The sequence below is a fragment of the Lepidothrix coronata genome, unplaced genomic scaffold (assembly GCF_001604755.1).
Source record: "Lepidothrix coronata isolate B3197 unplaced genomic scaffold, Lepidothrix_coronata-1.0 Scaffold125, whole genome shotgun sequence".
NCBI lineage: Eukaryota > Metazoa > Chordata > Aves > Passeriformes > Pipridae > Lepidothrix > Lepidothrix coronata.
Window position 1 is genome coordinate 579,356 of NW_016690305.1, and position 15,311 is coordinate 594,666.

Consider the following 15,311-nt stretch of genomic DNA (forward strand, 5'->3'; position numbering starts at 1 on the left):
GAACCATGGTACTCCTGCTTTTATGACGCAGTTAAGGAATCTGTGGTAGAAATGGAAACAGCACTTAAAGCTGGTATTAAAAGCACTTACTCATTTCAGTGAGGGGAGGAGAAATCTGCTTTGCCAGTTGAAGCTCTTGGGCATAACTAGTACACATAACAGTAGCACTGCTAGAAATGCAGCTACAAGGCTCTCTCTGTAGTTTGACGTTTCTTTTTTCATTTGAAATCAGGTTTTTGTTCCTCTGTGTGTGTTCTTTGCAATCCCTTTATACATACATGGTCACAAATATTGACGTTTGGATAAGGGTGGATTATGGGCTGAACTTGTAAACTTAGGAATGTCACCGAATCCCTGCCTTCTGCAGTTGGCAAATAAATGTGGGATTTCCTGTTGCAGTGTCTTAGATTCTTGTTTTTCCCCTTGTGAATGAATAAGGCAACAGAACACTGCTGAAATCCTGTTGTCAGATGTGTGTGCATTCAGGCTTTCTCTGGGCATTTTGTGTATGTGTGTGTTTCACCCTAAGGAACATTTTACTGAACATCAAAGAAGCACTGTTTTTTCTAACAACTTCCATTTTAAAAACCCTAGCATGCTAAGTAAGTTTCATAATTGAACTCTGAACTGTAGAGACAGTTCCTACATAGAGTTAATATATATTGCCATCATCCCTGGTTCAGATAAATTCAAATGTGATAATCGTTCACTTCAATATTCTCTATATTTTAAAAAAATCTGTGTGGAGCTAAACTGTTGTTTAATCTATCACATGACTGTAGGTAAATAGAAGAAGGTGTTTTTAAGGAGCATGACTAGAAAGGCAAGTTAGGAAGAGCAGGAGAATTTATTTAGTACTGATGTTGTGGTTGGCACTCCATAGTACACAAAAATAGGTAATGCTAAAAGTAGTTTATCAGCTGTTTTAGTGAAATGAAAGGAAGATTTATGGAAGGAAGGCCGTTTCTTGGCAAACAGAGGTTTTAAAATTTGGCTTAGTCTGTGTGTGTAGGAATCTAATCTGGTTTCAGCACTGCTTGGTTGTAAATAGAATAATAATAAATTTTTATCACCTGTGTCTTCCTTCTGTCATTACATTTATCCTAGTGAACTTGCACAAACATGAACTTGCTCATGCAGCACTTGCCTGGAAGTAATTTGGTATTTATTATTTCTAATCATTGTCAGTAATGATTATTAATTTATGTGGCTGTGGCTGAAATAGCCTCACCACTCTGAGTGCCTCTGCAGGTCTGTGCTGGTGGTGTTTCATAGAATCACAGCCTGATTTGGATTGGAAGAGACCTTAAAGATCATCTTGTTCCACCTCCTGCCATGGGCAGGGACACCTTCCACTATCCCAGGTTGCTCCAAGCCCCATCCAACCTGACCTTGAACACTTCCCAGGGATCCAGGGGCAGCCACAGCTTCTCTGGGCAACCTGTGCCAGGGCCTCTCTGAGTAAAGAGTTTGTTAACATCTACTCTAAATCTCTTCTCTTTTAGTTTAAAACCGTTCCCCTTTGTGCTGTCACTATCTACCCATGCAAAAAGTCCCCCTCCCTCTTTTCTATGAGCCCTCTTTAAGTCCTGAAAGGCTGCAGTGAGGTCTCCCCAGAGCCTTCTCTGGACACCCACAGCCTGTCTCCATAGCAGAGGGTCTTCTGCCCAGCCCTCGGAGCATCTCCTTGACCTCCTCTGGTCTTGCTCCAGCAGCTCCACGTTCTACTGATGTTGGGGGGCCCCAGAAGTTGACACAGCACTGCAGGTGGGGTTTCCATGGGATAGGCACAGGAGAAGGGTCTCCTGCTTTACCTGATTCTCCTGGACTGTATTTGTACCTAAAACTGGACAGCAGTGTTGTCTTGCAGGATGTGTAGTTCAGAGACCTCCTTGGGCAACAGGCTTGTGTTTCTGATAAGGACTTTTTTGCTTTGTGGTGTCACTGGGGCACCATCAGTAGCAACGGTTGGACTTGATCATCTTGGAGGTCTTTTCCAGACATAATGATTTTGTGATTCTATGATTCTAAGAACCCCTTCATTTCCATGGCAGCATATGTTCATGGAGGATCCTAAACCCCTTGTCAGGACCCCTGAACTGATAGAGAGTGGTTTGACTTATGGGAAAAAGTCTTGTACGAGCTGAAAAATGGACTACAATACAATACACTCCCTGTCATGGAGAAAAACTGGGGGGGGGTGAGGGGAAAAAAAAGGACTGTTTTCACGCAGGAGAACAAAATATCTGTGACATCAGCCAGCTTGGGGAGCAGTCAGTGAGGGCTGAATCTTTGATGGGTGTGTGCCAGAGTCTTGAACAGTCTCTGTGTTGCTGTTTTGGACGTCGTGTGCTCTCGTAGAGCAGTTGCTCCCTTTTGTGTACAGCTTCCTCCTGTTTTCAGTGTAATTTCCACAGCAGATGAGGTTTCATTTTAAAGATCCTTCTCTAGATTCCTTGGCATGGAGGTAATTATCCAGCTGAAGACTGGGGGAATCTGCTGTACCAGGTAGTAATAATTTTGTGGTCCCAAAACCTGGCCTGAAATGGGTCATTCTGTTGCAATATTTGCTTTGTTTCTGTTGTGCTGGCTATGCAGCTCTGCCAGCTCTCACTTCTTATCTGGTTAATGCTAATGTGTACACAAGCAAGCAGAAGAAAGAGCATAGTGGATTGAACCTGGATTTGTTCAACTTCGTAGTTTCTAAAATGAAAAAGCTCTGAGCTGGTTAACATCTGTTTTAGCATCTGTCTTGGGATGCATTTGAGGTTGGTCATCATCTGTGTCATACAGAACTCCTCTTACAGAACTTTCAGTGTGTCATTGCTCTTAAAACTTTATTTTTCTCCCTCTTTGTAGGGGTCAAACTCCAGCTGAATCCGACTTTCAAGTGCTTGAAATTGCCCGGAAACTGGAGATGTATGGCATCAGATTCCACCTCGCCTCCGACCGTGAGGGCACCAAAATCAACCTGGCAGTTTCACACATGGGTGTGCTGGTGTTCCAGGTACAGTGGGGAGGGCAGAGTCTGTCCTTTAGCATGTCTTGGAGTAAGTCTCTCATTTTAATATCAGGTGTCTCTGACCACTTCAAAATTTAGCACGTTTTATGGTCAAGGAGTGTCATTTAAGTCCCCAAAATATTGTCTGATGCAGTTTGTTCTTGCTGATGCAGAGCAGAGAGCATCACAGCCGACAGTGGGGGTGAAGTAGAGGGGTTTTGTGTGAGAGTTAGATGTGTGATCAGGGAACATCATCAATTCAGTTCCTTTGGTGCAGCCCTGGGACAGGTTTGTCAGCCTGGAATTTTAGGTCGGTTTCCCTTCTTTCAATGTTCCAGTGTATTTTTGCCAGGATACCATTGCTCTTAGTGTGTAGAAGTGCTGATTGATTGAAGTGATTGGACCAGTTAGTGTTACTGTGTTTGTTGTGTTAAATAAGTGACTCAGTGCTCAGAGTCCTGTTTATGAATGTGGTTATATTGTTTTCCTCTCACCAAAACACAGAGGCAGCTGATCTACTAAAATACTTCCCTTTGGGCACTCTTTTTCCATTTGTTTTGTGTTTTACCTGTTCTTTGGTTACTGTGGGGAAGCTTCTTTTTGGAGGTGCATCATGCAGTCCTGCAATTCCTTGCAGACTCCTTGGTGACCTCTTTCTTGTTTAAGGGAATATTGTCACCAGAACTAAAAATACAGCAGAATGTACTGGGGTGGGGAAGGTGTCTACATGCACATGTCTATATAACTGCAACAGAATTGTGTTTGTTATTCCACCCTTCTGAAACTTTTGCCAACTTTTAACTGTTCTCATTTTAATTCAGGGTAACACGAAAATCAATACCTTCAACTGGTCCAAAGTCCGTAAACTGAGCTTCAAGAGGAAAAGATTCCTTATTAAGCTCCACCCAGAGGTCTGTGCAAGTTTTTCTGTAATATAGACTGGTCAGTTGAAAAAAATAGCTATGCTTCATTTTATTATGAACATTCCTAGGGTTTGTGATTTTATAAAACAGCCTCAGCAGGGCAGGCTTCCCTTCATCATTCGAGTATAAATCTTTCCTTTCTCACCTCACAGCTGTCACCTTAGATCTTTAGGTTTTGTGTTAAGCCTCAGCTTACCCTTAACATAGGCATACACATGCATAAATGTAAGACAGAAAAAAATTACTAAACTCAAGTATTTGGTGCATCCTGTCTCTGTACTTCTACTCTGAAAAAGTTACATCTAGTTTCTTGATTCAAATGAGAATAACGTGTTACACCTCAGGAGGGAGTAGGTGGCTGAGATTGTATTGTTGGAGCTTAATTTTAAGAGTGGTGTGATTACTCTTGCTTTATCTTTTGTATGCATCTGTATAGCAGAAGTGTTATTTTTCATGCTTGGCTGATTTACAGTAGATGTTTTTGATTGCAGATGTCATCAGAGTTGTTGTTGCTTCCACACTGCATGACTAGATTAATTTATATTAATTTATATTAGAAAAGGGGCAAAACCCACCTTTGAACATAATATAATTACATTTATCAAGGACACCTGAAGCAGGACACAGTGTCTACCTGGCAGTAATGACCCTCAGAAATTTCATGTGATAACTGTACTCTGACATATGCAGTATTTTCTAGTCTTGTCTAAATCTCAGAAAGTGAGAGAAGTATTTTAAAATTGCTACTATTTCACTTACATATTTTAATTTCTTTGGAATTTCTAAAGGTGGGTTATGTTGAGCATGTTTCTAAAGCCAAGTGCATTTTAAACACTTTTACAGTTTCAAGGTAAGCGAATATTTTTGAAAGCTATTAAATGGTTTTTGACTACCATCAGAATCACTCCTATGCTTTAAGGCATATGAGAAGTGACTTAGCAAAATCCTGCATCTCACTGGAGTTCAGCCTTTTTGTTTGCACCCATTTGTTCTCTCCTTTACTCCTCGTTGTCATTTTATGTGCTACTTAACTTCTGTGTTTTTTTCCCAGGGCCCGTATCAAGATACGTTGGAGTTTCTTTTGGGAAGTAGGGATGAGTGTAAAAACTTCTGGAAAATCTGTGTTGAGTATCACACGTTCTTTAGGCTCTTTGATCAGCCAAAGCCAAAGGCTAAAGCAGTGTTCTTCACCAGAGGGTCATCGTTCAGATACAGGTAGGGAGAAACAGAACAGATTCCTTAAAGCTGAACTCATTATGTCTTAGAAAGTGAGATCAAAAGGAAGAAGTATTCTGAAGTCATTCCACCTCTGATGCTCATCCCCTGTGTTTGATAACGTTTGTACTTTTGTGGGTTCACAGTGGACGAACACAGAAGCAACTAGTGGATTATATTAAGGACAGTGGGATGAAGAGAACCCCATATGAAAGGTGAGATCAAAGAGCTTTGTAAGGTGAAATGTAGCTGGGACTTTCACAGTGCCCCTATTGGCTAAATTTTGGTGTTTTAAATGCTGCTTGGAGGCATGGACATTCTCAGTTACTAAGGTTTCTCTCAAAGTAGCTGAGCTAAATGTAAAAAAGTTATCATGTTGTGATGATTTAAGAAGCTTAGGAAAGTTTCAGTATAATATATTGATGTCTGTGGACAATGTGTGGCTTAGCCATCTGAAAGTTCAGCATGTATTGAAGATTCCCTGACATTACTGAGTCTGTGTGCTACTGTAGCTGTGCAAGCAGCCAGTGGCAGAGCTCATAATTGAACTTGGGATCTGCAAATATGAAACCATCGCCTTAAATACTCATTTGTTTCTAAACATACAAATATATAAATTAAGAATGTGCGTTTTTATTATAAAATTGTCATTTCCTTACTAGACACTGAAAGCTGTCCTGTCTGCATGTGGGAAACTCCTCCTAGTCTTTCATCTGAAAGAGTATAGGGACTTATTAGGAATTTTTAAAAGTTTGCATTAATCTAGTATTAATAAATATTTTTTATGTCTCAGACTCCAGCTGACCTCCTTTTCTATATGAAAAATTGATTTTCTAGTTAATTATTGACATAGAATGAATCTAACCATGAGTGTAATGCAAGATACCGCTTTCTGGGGTCTAACATACAGAATTTTATATGATTGACTGAATTTGTAAAAATCTGTAAAATTATTGCGTGTTAACTCGTTATGGTTCTGAAGCCATTCTTTGTAGATGTTTATTCTGATGTCAAAGGAAATGGTAACAAGGGACTGACACCCACCTGTCAACAACTCCCTGAGTGTAGCCAAGTTTGTTGGGGTTGGTCTCTTCTCCCAGGTAACAAGTGACAGGACGAGAGGAAATGGCCTCAAGTTGTGCCAGGGGAGGTTTAGGTTCCATATTAGGGAAAACTTCTTCACTGAACGGGTGGTCAGGCTCTGGCACAGGGTGCCCAGCACAGTGGTGGAGTCACCATCCCTGGAGATGTTCAAAAAACGTGGAGATGGGACACTTGGGAACACGACTCAGTACTGGGCTTGGCAGTGCTGGGGGAGCAGTTGAACTTGATGATCTTAGAGGTCTTTTCCAACCTGAATGATTCTGTGATTCTACGAATGATCTGGGTCTTGCTTTATTCTATTTTTTGTATGTTTCTTGCTCCTGCATCGCTTAATTTACAACTCTTTTGACCTTTTTAAATCTTGAACTAGCTTTTAACAAAACACAGTAAAATAGAGCTTGAGACGTGCCTGTTGGCTACTGGAATGGCAGTGGGTGACTGGGGAAGGGAGGAGGCTGGTTCATGTCTTGGATGCTCACAGGCTGCTCTGTCCCACAGGAGGCACAGCAAGGTCAGAGCATCCACTCGCACCTCCAACACAGATGTGCCAAAACAGGTCAGTTCTGCAGTGCTCTTGGTGTTGTGGTCAGGGGCATGGACAAACAGCTTTCTGAGGTGATGGTGAGGGAGTCAACCCTCCAGAATTGCTTTCACTGTTTGGTCTTCATCCCTGCTTCGCAGTTCTTTTTGTGGGTGTGACTGGTTTGATAGTTGTAGCCAATGGAGTGTAAAGTGAGTAGTATTTTGCTTTTCAAAGTTCAGCCGAACTGAAAAGGAAATGTCAAGCTTTCTAGTATGTTATTATTTCAGAGGATTAGTTTGTCTCCAGATACTCTCTGGCAGTCTCGAGTTCATTGTGTAGATGCCTTCTGCAGACCACGGCAAGAAACAAGCATTTCACCGAATGCACTTGTGTTACGTGGGAGAGGTTAAGGAAGCATCACGGAATTTCACTGTCATTTTGTTATTTTTCCTTGTGGATGCTTGTTCAGCAGAGGCTGTAAAGTACACGGATTTAATTTTCCATCCAGTTACCAGAATTAAAGAAAACAGACCTTGTTTCTTCCGGGGGCTGCTGGATCAGCTTCTGTGCAGTGTTTTGTTTGCTGTAAAGTGAGCTCCTCTGAAGCACATATTCCTTCTGCATCTGTGTGTAACTGGATGTTTCAGTTGTTTTTATGTATTACAAAAATCTTTTTATCTGTTGTGTTTCTGCTTTTTTTCCCCTCGTAGAGTGTCCCATTCACTGAGGGCTTGAGAACCCCAGGGTCTCCTGCCTCGACAGCTGCTCCCTTTTCCTCGGTTCGCTCCTCAGCCAGTCCTGCTCCTGTCCTGCCCATCTTTACTGAATCCGGCCCTTCCTCCTTGGACCCCCGAGCACCATACACAAGGATTCCAGACAAAACCACTGCAGCACCAGCGGAAGAAGCGGGGAGGAATCTGATGCAGCAACCCGGATCTCCCATGCTCCAAGGTGTTGGGTTTGGTAGTGTTGAAGGAAACTGTAACCTGTCTTGTCCTGTTGTTGAGAGTGATTGTGGTGTAGATGTAGACATAGAGAGGAGTAGTAAGGAGAGCAGGGTTGCTGGTTGTAAAAATGACAATGATGAGGATGACTTTACCGCAGGTGTATTCATTGCCGAAAAGGAGCAGCAGCACGGCAGCCGGGGTGCCCCTCTTTTCACACTGACAAATGCACAGTTACAGGTGTCAGAGGAGTTTATTGATGATGACCCAGCAGAAATGTCCTTTTTTGCTGGGGGCTCTGAGGCATTTTCCTATGTGTACAGTGGGTTAGAGTTAAAGGGTTCTGAGTTTTCCAAGTGTATGTCGGAGTCACCTCGTTTAACTACAGATGCCCTCCAGCAAAACACAGTCTCTGCTCAGTCCAGCCCCGACAGGTACTCAACTGAAGCTGTGGATATGAATATGGAAGAGGAGTTTGAATTTGAAGAAGGGAGTGATTTCAACGGCAACGAGAGGCCATCGGACACCTCAGAGCTGTTTGAGGTGAAGGCCCAAGCGAGCAGAATGCAAAGCCTCCTGAGCCCCTCTGAAACGAGTTCCCTCATCAACAACCGCTCCGAGAGCAGCTCCCTCAATAACTTGCCGCTGAACGGAACGTCCTCCCTGCATGCCTATGGCTCTGCCAACCATTCCGAGGCCAGCTCCATGGTGAACTTCCCTGCCTATTCAGTGCGCTCCGAGTCCAGCTCAGCCTTCCAGTTCACGGACATTATTGACCAACTGGAGCAGCTGAGCTATCCACCCACCACCACGGAAGACTCCAGCAGCACGGACACGGACTCCTGGGACTCCGGAACTGCTGCGCCTCTGGATGTAAATCTTTTCTTTAGTAACCCTTTTGCTCAAGCCACTGGGGATAACTTCGGTTTTGACTTTCAGAACAATTTAAAAAACCTCGCGCAAGAAGACTGGACAGAGAAGTCACACATCAGTCGCGAGTCTTGATTTTTGTGATCGATCCCTCTGTGCTGTTCAGACTTGGAAGTCAAAAGGGTGTGATCGGTTGCTTTAGGAAAGAAAACCCCAATCCAGTGGCTGGATTTTAAATCACATAATGTAGTTAATTTTTTCTTTTTTTTTTTTGTTAATTCATATACCTCTTCAGTTTCCCTCAAGGCATCCAGGCCGTGGTGCTGTGTTTCCATGCATCACACTGCATCAAGAGCAGGTTATAATAGGCTACAATGTTGGAAAATACTGCATTTAGGAAAACCCACTGATTTCAAAGAACTTAAGTGTCTACTGGCTCATGCAGACATCACAACTTACAGTATACTGAAGGATTTCTTTGGCTAAAAACATATCTGTAAGAGTCTGATATATGCTGTTCCTGCAACACCTGCATAAAACAGTCACTTTTGCACATGCTTATTAACCAGCAGCTGCTTCCACTAAATTGCCCATTTTCCAGCCCTGTAGCAAGATCCACATTTTGTTTTTTGTTTCCACAATCAAAAAAAAGAACACTCTTCAAATCATCTCTGAAGGACAGTTTTAAAATGTCAACCTATGCAACATGTCTGTGGTATGCTTCGAAGAACAAATAGCCTGGGTGGTAGTTGGGAAGAGAGAATGTGTACACAACCAAACTTCTTGTGAAGACAATCATATTTGCTGACCTCCAAGTGCCTTCAGCAGTCCAGCAGCAAACATTTTGCAGCAGTTTGGAGATATACAGAGACTATAAAAGCACTGAATCCCCATCGCATTTTGTCTCACCTTCTTTCTCGTTATTTAGTCACTCTGCATAAAAATACTTACAGGACACTTTTCTGAATTAATTTGTATCTGTGGAGGACAGCTAGTGGTAAACCCGGTGATAGCTTTAACTTCTTCTTTAAGATATGGGCTGTATTCAGAAAAATATAAAATTTTCTGAGAAATTGAGTTGTTAGGAGGGGTGAATACTGGAGACGACAGTTAGAGCTTCAGGGCTTTTATAAATTCTTTTAGGCGGGTGACTTTGATGTGAAACTTGACCTATAAGTTTGAAAGCGTAATTGAAAAGACAGTTACTGAACTGGTCACATCTAGTTTAGCAACATTTATTGAGGCAAAACAGCAAAAGTTGTGAAATGTCCTTCCTAACTGCCGTGGTTTGGGGTAGTGACATTACGGAATCACAGAATCACAGGTTGGAAAAGACCTCCGAGATCAGAGAGTCCAACCTGAGCTTCGGCTCGTAATAGCAGTTTTTAGAGTATTCTGCTTTTGTACAAGCAAGAATGTGAAATCCATTACACCTGACCCAAATCTTGTGCATCATCTCCTTCAGTCGTTTGTTTTTGGGGTTCCCCTCTGCCCAGTTTTCAGTCCTTTGCAGAGAGAGTGCAGTGCTAACACAGTCAACGCCTCCAAAATAAGCAAATTAGTTACAATCATACCTTTATGCTCAATATTACTGATATCAGTTAAAGACCTTAATTGTTTACTCAAACATTTAAAAAGTACTATTATTTCTCAAAATTCTGATAACTAAAACTTTAATAGAATTTTTCTCAACATGTGGCAGGACACGAGGAGGTGAAACCTCCTTTAGTCACCTATTTCTTCCAACTTAGTTTTACCAAGATGCGATTATTCTGCACAGCACTTGCTTTTATCTCACTTGACTTACTGTGTTTTAGTGAAGTCTCTGTTGTCCCACGAGAAACCTGTCTGCTTTGCCAGTGGTACAGAAAGCCAAAGCACTTTTAGAACAAAGTATTAGCTCAGACCTCCCAGAATGTACAGCAGTTTGCTCTTTTTGTCGTTTATAAGTACTGTATGTTACTTGTATTTCTCTCCTGTTGAATGTGTGTTCTGGCTCTTTGTGTGACTTTATTCAGGCCTGTGGAGATGATGTCCTGCATGTGTGGTGTGACATTTCAAAATAGGACTTGGAGGAGGTCTGTAGTGGTGTCCAAAGCTGGTGCCTTTAAGTATGTTTTTAGGTGCTTCGTCTGATTTCCTCTCACAATGAACTAGTAAGGAAGAAAAAGAAACCAGAAAAAAGACAGAATTCTGTCTGCAAACTCTCTAACAGGTGGCAGCATCAGGGACAAATATATAGATAAAGAGAAAGGCTGTTAGTTTCTTGGATCTATTAAAAAAATAATCAGGATTCAGCTATTTCATATAACTTTGTCTGCCGCTGTTTCATGTCCTGTGCCCCAGTCACAAGCGTTCCCTCTAAATGTGTTAGAATTGCTTAATATGGGAATAAATCCAACTAAATTCTCTTGGTTTTCAGAAGATCTTAGGAGAAAGCTGCCTGTATTTTCGATGGACAGGCTTCCTAATTCTCTTTCTTGCATCACAGTTAGTTTGAAAAGGCATCTTCAATGTTTTTCTTCTTGTATTTTGCAATGGTGCAGATCTTTTATTGGCTGTTTCAAATCTCAGGGATTTTTTTTTTTAAAGAAACTAATAAGAGTCTTAGTGTAGTGCCCCTTTTGTTTTTCTGAAGGAATGGAAGTGACTAGAATCTCAATCCTTTAGCTTAGGGCAGGCTATGTGGATCCACAGGTGAGGACAGAGCAAGGGGAGCTTTGACCCTGCTACAGATATTTTTAGATGAAGGTTTTAGTTAGAGTGAGAGTTCAGAGCTGCTGCTGTGCCCCTGGTAGTCCTGTATGTGCTCTGGCTGACTGACAGCATAGAGCTGTCCTGGTTTCCTTCTATGCTTCTCTTGATTTCCAAAGCCATATGGCTTCTGAGGATATCTTTGCATAGTGAGCTGTGTTTTTTTGTTCATGGTTTCCCAGACAGACACAAAAGAGTAGAAAATTTAGTTTGTGATTAGAGTTTTTATTATAGCAAGAAAGCTGTGAGCAAAGGTTCTTCATCATTTCCTTCAGAGGGATAGGTTCAGAGTCACTTTCCAGTAGAGATGAAAAGAAAAACCAGCCGCCCTCAAGGGAATGGGATGGTTCCAACCTTTGCAGGGAGCTTGAACACCATGTGTGGGTTATTTCAATGCAGTGGAGCCATGCCAGGCATCCTCTTCTCCACTGACTGTCTCCTGAGATGGCAGGAGAAGGTGAGAGAAGGAATGGCTTTCCCTGCTCTGTCCCCTTCGTTTGTCTTTGAGCAGTGTGAGGGAGCTGGTGAACCGCGAGGCAGCGTGGTGTGTCCCGCGTCCTGCCGACGCCGCTGAGCTCTCAGCATTATTCCCTGTGGTTTCCGTGATTTTCTTTTCACAACGTCGATACTAAAAATTTAGTTCCTGGTACTGATTTCTGTTTGTTTCCTGGACACACAAGTTTTCCTTTCACGAAGGTGAGTAGTGAGCTGGCAGGTGTGGCGGTGTCTGTGCCAACCACCTCACCGAGAGCCAGGAGCCTTGCAGAGCCCTGAGCAGTGACCGCTGCCGCAGGAACCACGTGCGTGGAAAACAGGGGAGGTGACTTAGAAAAAAATGAGAAGATCTTTGTCAAGTATCCCATGCAAGAAGAAAGCATTTGAGGAGCTGTGGTAGAGCAGATAAAGCCTAGGTGTAAATGTCACGAGTCCAGGGCCCAGTGAGTGGTCGCCCCCCCTGCCCCCGACACCCAGCTCTGCAGGTACGTTCTTTCACGTCTGCTTTCTGACCCCCCTCTGCAGGAGGCTGGGGGGGGACATACACAGGTACGTACATTTCTAGTCTAGCACAGGTTTTAGGGCTGTGTTTTTCCAGTAGGAGAACCACAGGGGTTTCCAGGTTCGTTCCCCTGCTCCGCACAGTGCACCCAGCAGCTGTTGCAGCGATGGCTCAGCAAAAGGAGGGTACTGGAGCCATCGCTCCTACTCCTCAGGGAGTTTTCCTGTGGAAGCAGGGCTGTTTTCCATCCTTCCACATCTCTCTGTTCTGTTTTAGCAAACACATGCAGCTGCAGGAAGCATGTTAATACCAGTGGCTTTTCCCAATGAGTTAGGCTGCTGGGCTTAGCTCTGCAGTGCTCAACTGCACATTGCAGTGTGACTAAAAGGCACCAAAATGCGTGTCTCGAGTGAGTAATTTAATCTGCACCTGTACTCCTCTGTGTGTAAACTTACAACGTTTCTATGCTTAAATACATTTATTAAGTGTAAAGCACTACATCAGAGCATTTTCGATTGTCATCTGTGCAGTTAGTGAAACTTAATTTGCACAAAACATGGGTCGTGGAATATTCTCTGACCTATCCATCATCTGGTTAAGCTTTGGTGAAATTACTAACCTGTGTTATCTATTGTGTGTAGACTTTGTAATTTTAAAGTACTCATTCATTAGTAAAGTAATACATGCTATATATTCCCAGGACTTACCATATTTTATCTTAGGATGGAATAGGGCGATATATTGATCTACTCTCACCTTTCACTTTATTTTCCAGTGAATTTCAGAGTTGCTGGATAATCTGGATAATACCAAGTATTGCTCTCCTTTTTCCTGTGTTTATTTGTGTTGTGGTCATAGGCGATTTTGTTTAAAGGATTTTTGTTTTATTTTGTTAGTGGCTTGGTTATGGTTTGGTGTTGGGTTGTTTTTGTTTGGGGTTTTTTTTTGGTGGTGGTAGTTTTTTGTTTAGTTGCAAGTCTTGGTAAGGGTAAGATTTTGCAAAGACACTAATAAAAGTTATTATAATTTTATGCTTTTTGGTGCAAACCTGTCGATAAGTCATTCCCATTATTGTCATTTTGCAAAATGTTCTAAGCCATAGTTACTCAGTGCTGATGGAATGAACGAGTATAATCACAGTTCTCAGTGTAGTCCTTTAGCTGTCATTGCCTGTCATTTTCAGGAGCTCTTACACCTCACTGGTCACAAATGCAGTGTGTATATGTATGGCTGTACATATACATTCGCTGTATGAAGATGGGGAGAATTTTACAGTTTCAAACGCATCACAAAATCCACTTAATTTATTACCTGCTTGTGAGCTCTTATAGGATTAGTCCAGCAGGTGAGCTGGAGCTTTGGAGGTTCAAATTTGGAGCGTGGTGAATGGAACCTGGTCTGTGGGAAGGTGTTGCTGTACGTTTTCCAAAGTCACAACATTCCGCTGTTGCTCGAAACGCAAAATTCCCATTTGTTACATGCAGGGGTACGTGTGCCTTGGTTAGAGGGACTCCCCAGTTCCATAGGTGCTACTCTTACCAGGAAAGGATTACATTAAAACAAAGAGAGCTGGAATTTCTTAACTGATCTCTTGAACTTTCATCTTTTATACGGTAAATGTTTATTGAATTATATGTTGGGGTTTGAGTATCTTTGTGTCTGTTCAGATTGCCAATTATGAAACCACAGATTTGTACTAATTCGTAATTTTAATTGTTTATGCAATAAAACAAGGAAAACTTTGATATAAATGACAACATGGGCTTTTTAGCTTTATTTTCGTTACCCTTGTCTTTGAAATAGAATAAATATTTGTTCTCCTAGCCAAGGCATCTTAGAGTTCTCTTCCCAGCTTTCTCCAGACAGTTTTCTCCCCATACCCCTTCACTGAAAGTAGAGCACAGCTGGGGCAGACACTAGTGTGTGGGTTTCAAATTCCTGGTTTGTGCAGACCTTTTGCTTGGCATACAAATGAGACTGAAAGTTCAGATTTCTTTGTGGGAATTACATTTATTGTGGAGACCATTTCTTTTAAACTGGGTATGTCCCTCGAACTCTCTCCTGTATATCTGTTTTTATTGGAAGTTTGTCCTTTATTGCAAACATAGCATGTGGAGGCAATTGCATGTTTTCTAGGTGGAAAGTTCTCCTGCAGGAGTCCGTGACCAATGTTTAGGTAAATTCTCTTTTCCTGCAATCAAGGGGGGAAAGGTGGCAGAAGAAGGGCGGTTGTTTCAGGTCCTGGGTGTGACCATAAAACTGGGACCAACCTTCAGACTCTGCAACGGTACCACGTGTAGATGTGGCTTCACAGGTACCTACAGTTGCACTGGGGCACGTGCCAAGTGCTATAAACCTGCCTTAACATTTAATGTGATCTGTACCTGTAAGAAAGAGATCTTTGGATTTAAGGTCTCTTAAGTAGGTTTTTAGGCTCTTAGATAATTTTCAAGATTCTCTCTCTCTCTCTCTCTCTCTCTCAACTATCCCTCATCTTTTTAAAGGAAAGATTTGCAGGGGGAAAATCTGTTAGTTGTGATATTTTGAAATAAGCTCTCTCTCTCTCTCTCTCAACTATCCCTCATCTTTTTAAAGGAAAGATTTGCAGGGGGAAAATCTGTTAGTTGTGATATTTTGAAATAAGGAAGATAGGGTGTTTTCCAGGATTTCACTTGTGGGGCGTCAGCTTGCTGATGACTTCACTCTGGAAATAATCCTTTGGTCTGTGCATGCAATGGGTTCAGCAGGGCATTGGGCAGAAGAGGGGCTCTGAGTGGGCTCCCATCATCTTCCAGTCAGCCTCTGCAGGGTGTTAGCCTAAAAACAATCTCGTCTGTTTGAAGTAGTAGTAATAACCATGATATAATAATAAAGTTGTTTTCCGTGAAATGCAAGAGGCACTCCATTTGATAAGGAGCCGTTGGTGACATTTGACCCTCACATAGCTTTTGTCCATCCCATAATGCTCTGTATTACTGGG

The 15,311-nt window shown here is 42.2% G+C and overlaps 1 protein-coding gene across 6 annotated transcripts in view; it reads left to right on the top strand.

Moving 5' to 3' along the window:
- The window catches only part of FARP2 (FERM, ARH/RhoGEF and pleckstrin domain protein 2), a 75,819-nt gene that overhangs the window by 35,841 nt on the left and 24,667 nt on the right, over nt 1-15,311 (top strand). For all 6 annotated transcript variants that reach the window (XR_001876646.1, XM_017826258.1, XM_017826259.1 and 3 more), the window contains exons 8-13: nt 2,860-3,007; nt 3,823-3,912; nt 4,976-5,139; nt 5,286-5,354; nt 6,742-6,799; nt 7,477-7,717. Coding sequence is in view for 5 of the 6 variants with exons in the window: in XM_017826258.1 (XP_017681747.1) it covers nt 2,860-3,007; nt 3,823-3,912; nt 4,976-5,139; nt 5,286-5,354; nt 6,742-6,799; nt 7,477-7,717 (770 nt within the window). In the remaining variant the exon portion in view is untranslated. The remainder of the gene's footprint in view (nt 1-2,859; nt 3,008-3,822; nt 3,913-4,975; nt 5,140-5,285; nt 5,355-6,741; nt 6,800-7,476; nt 7,718-15,311) is intronic.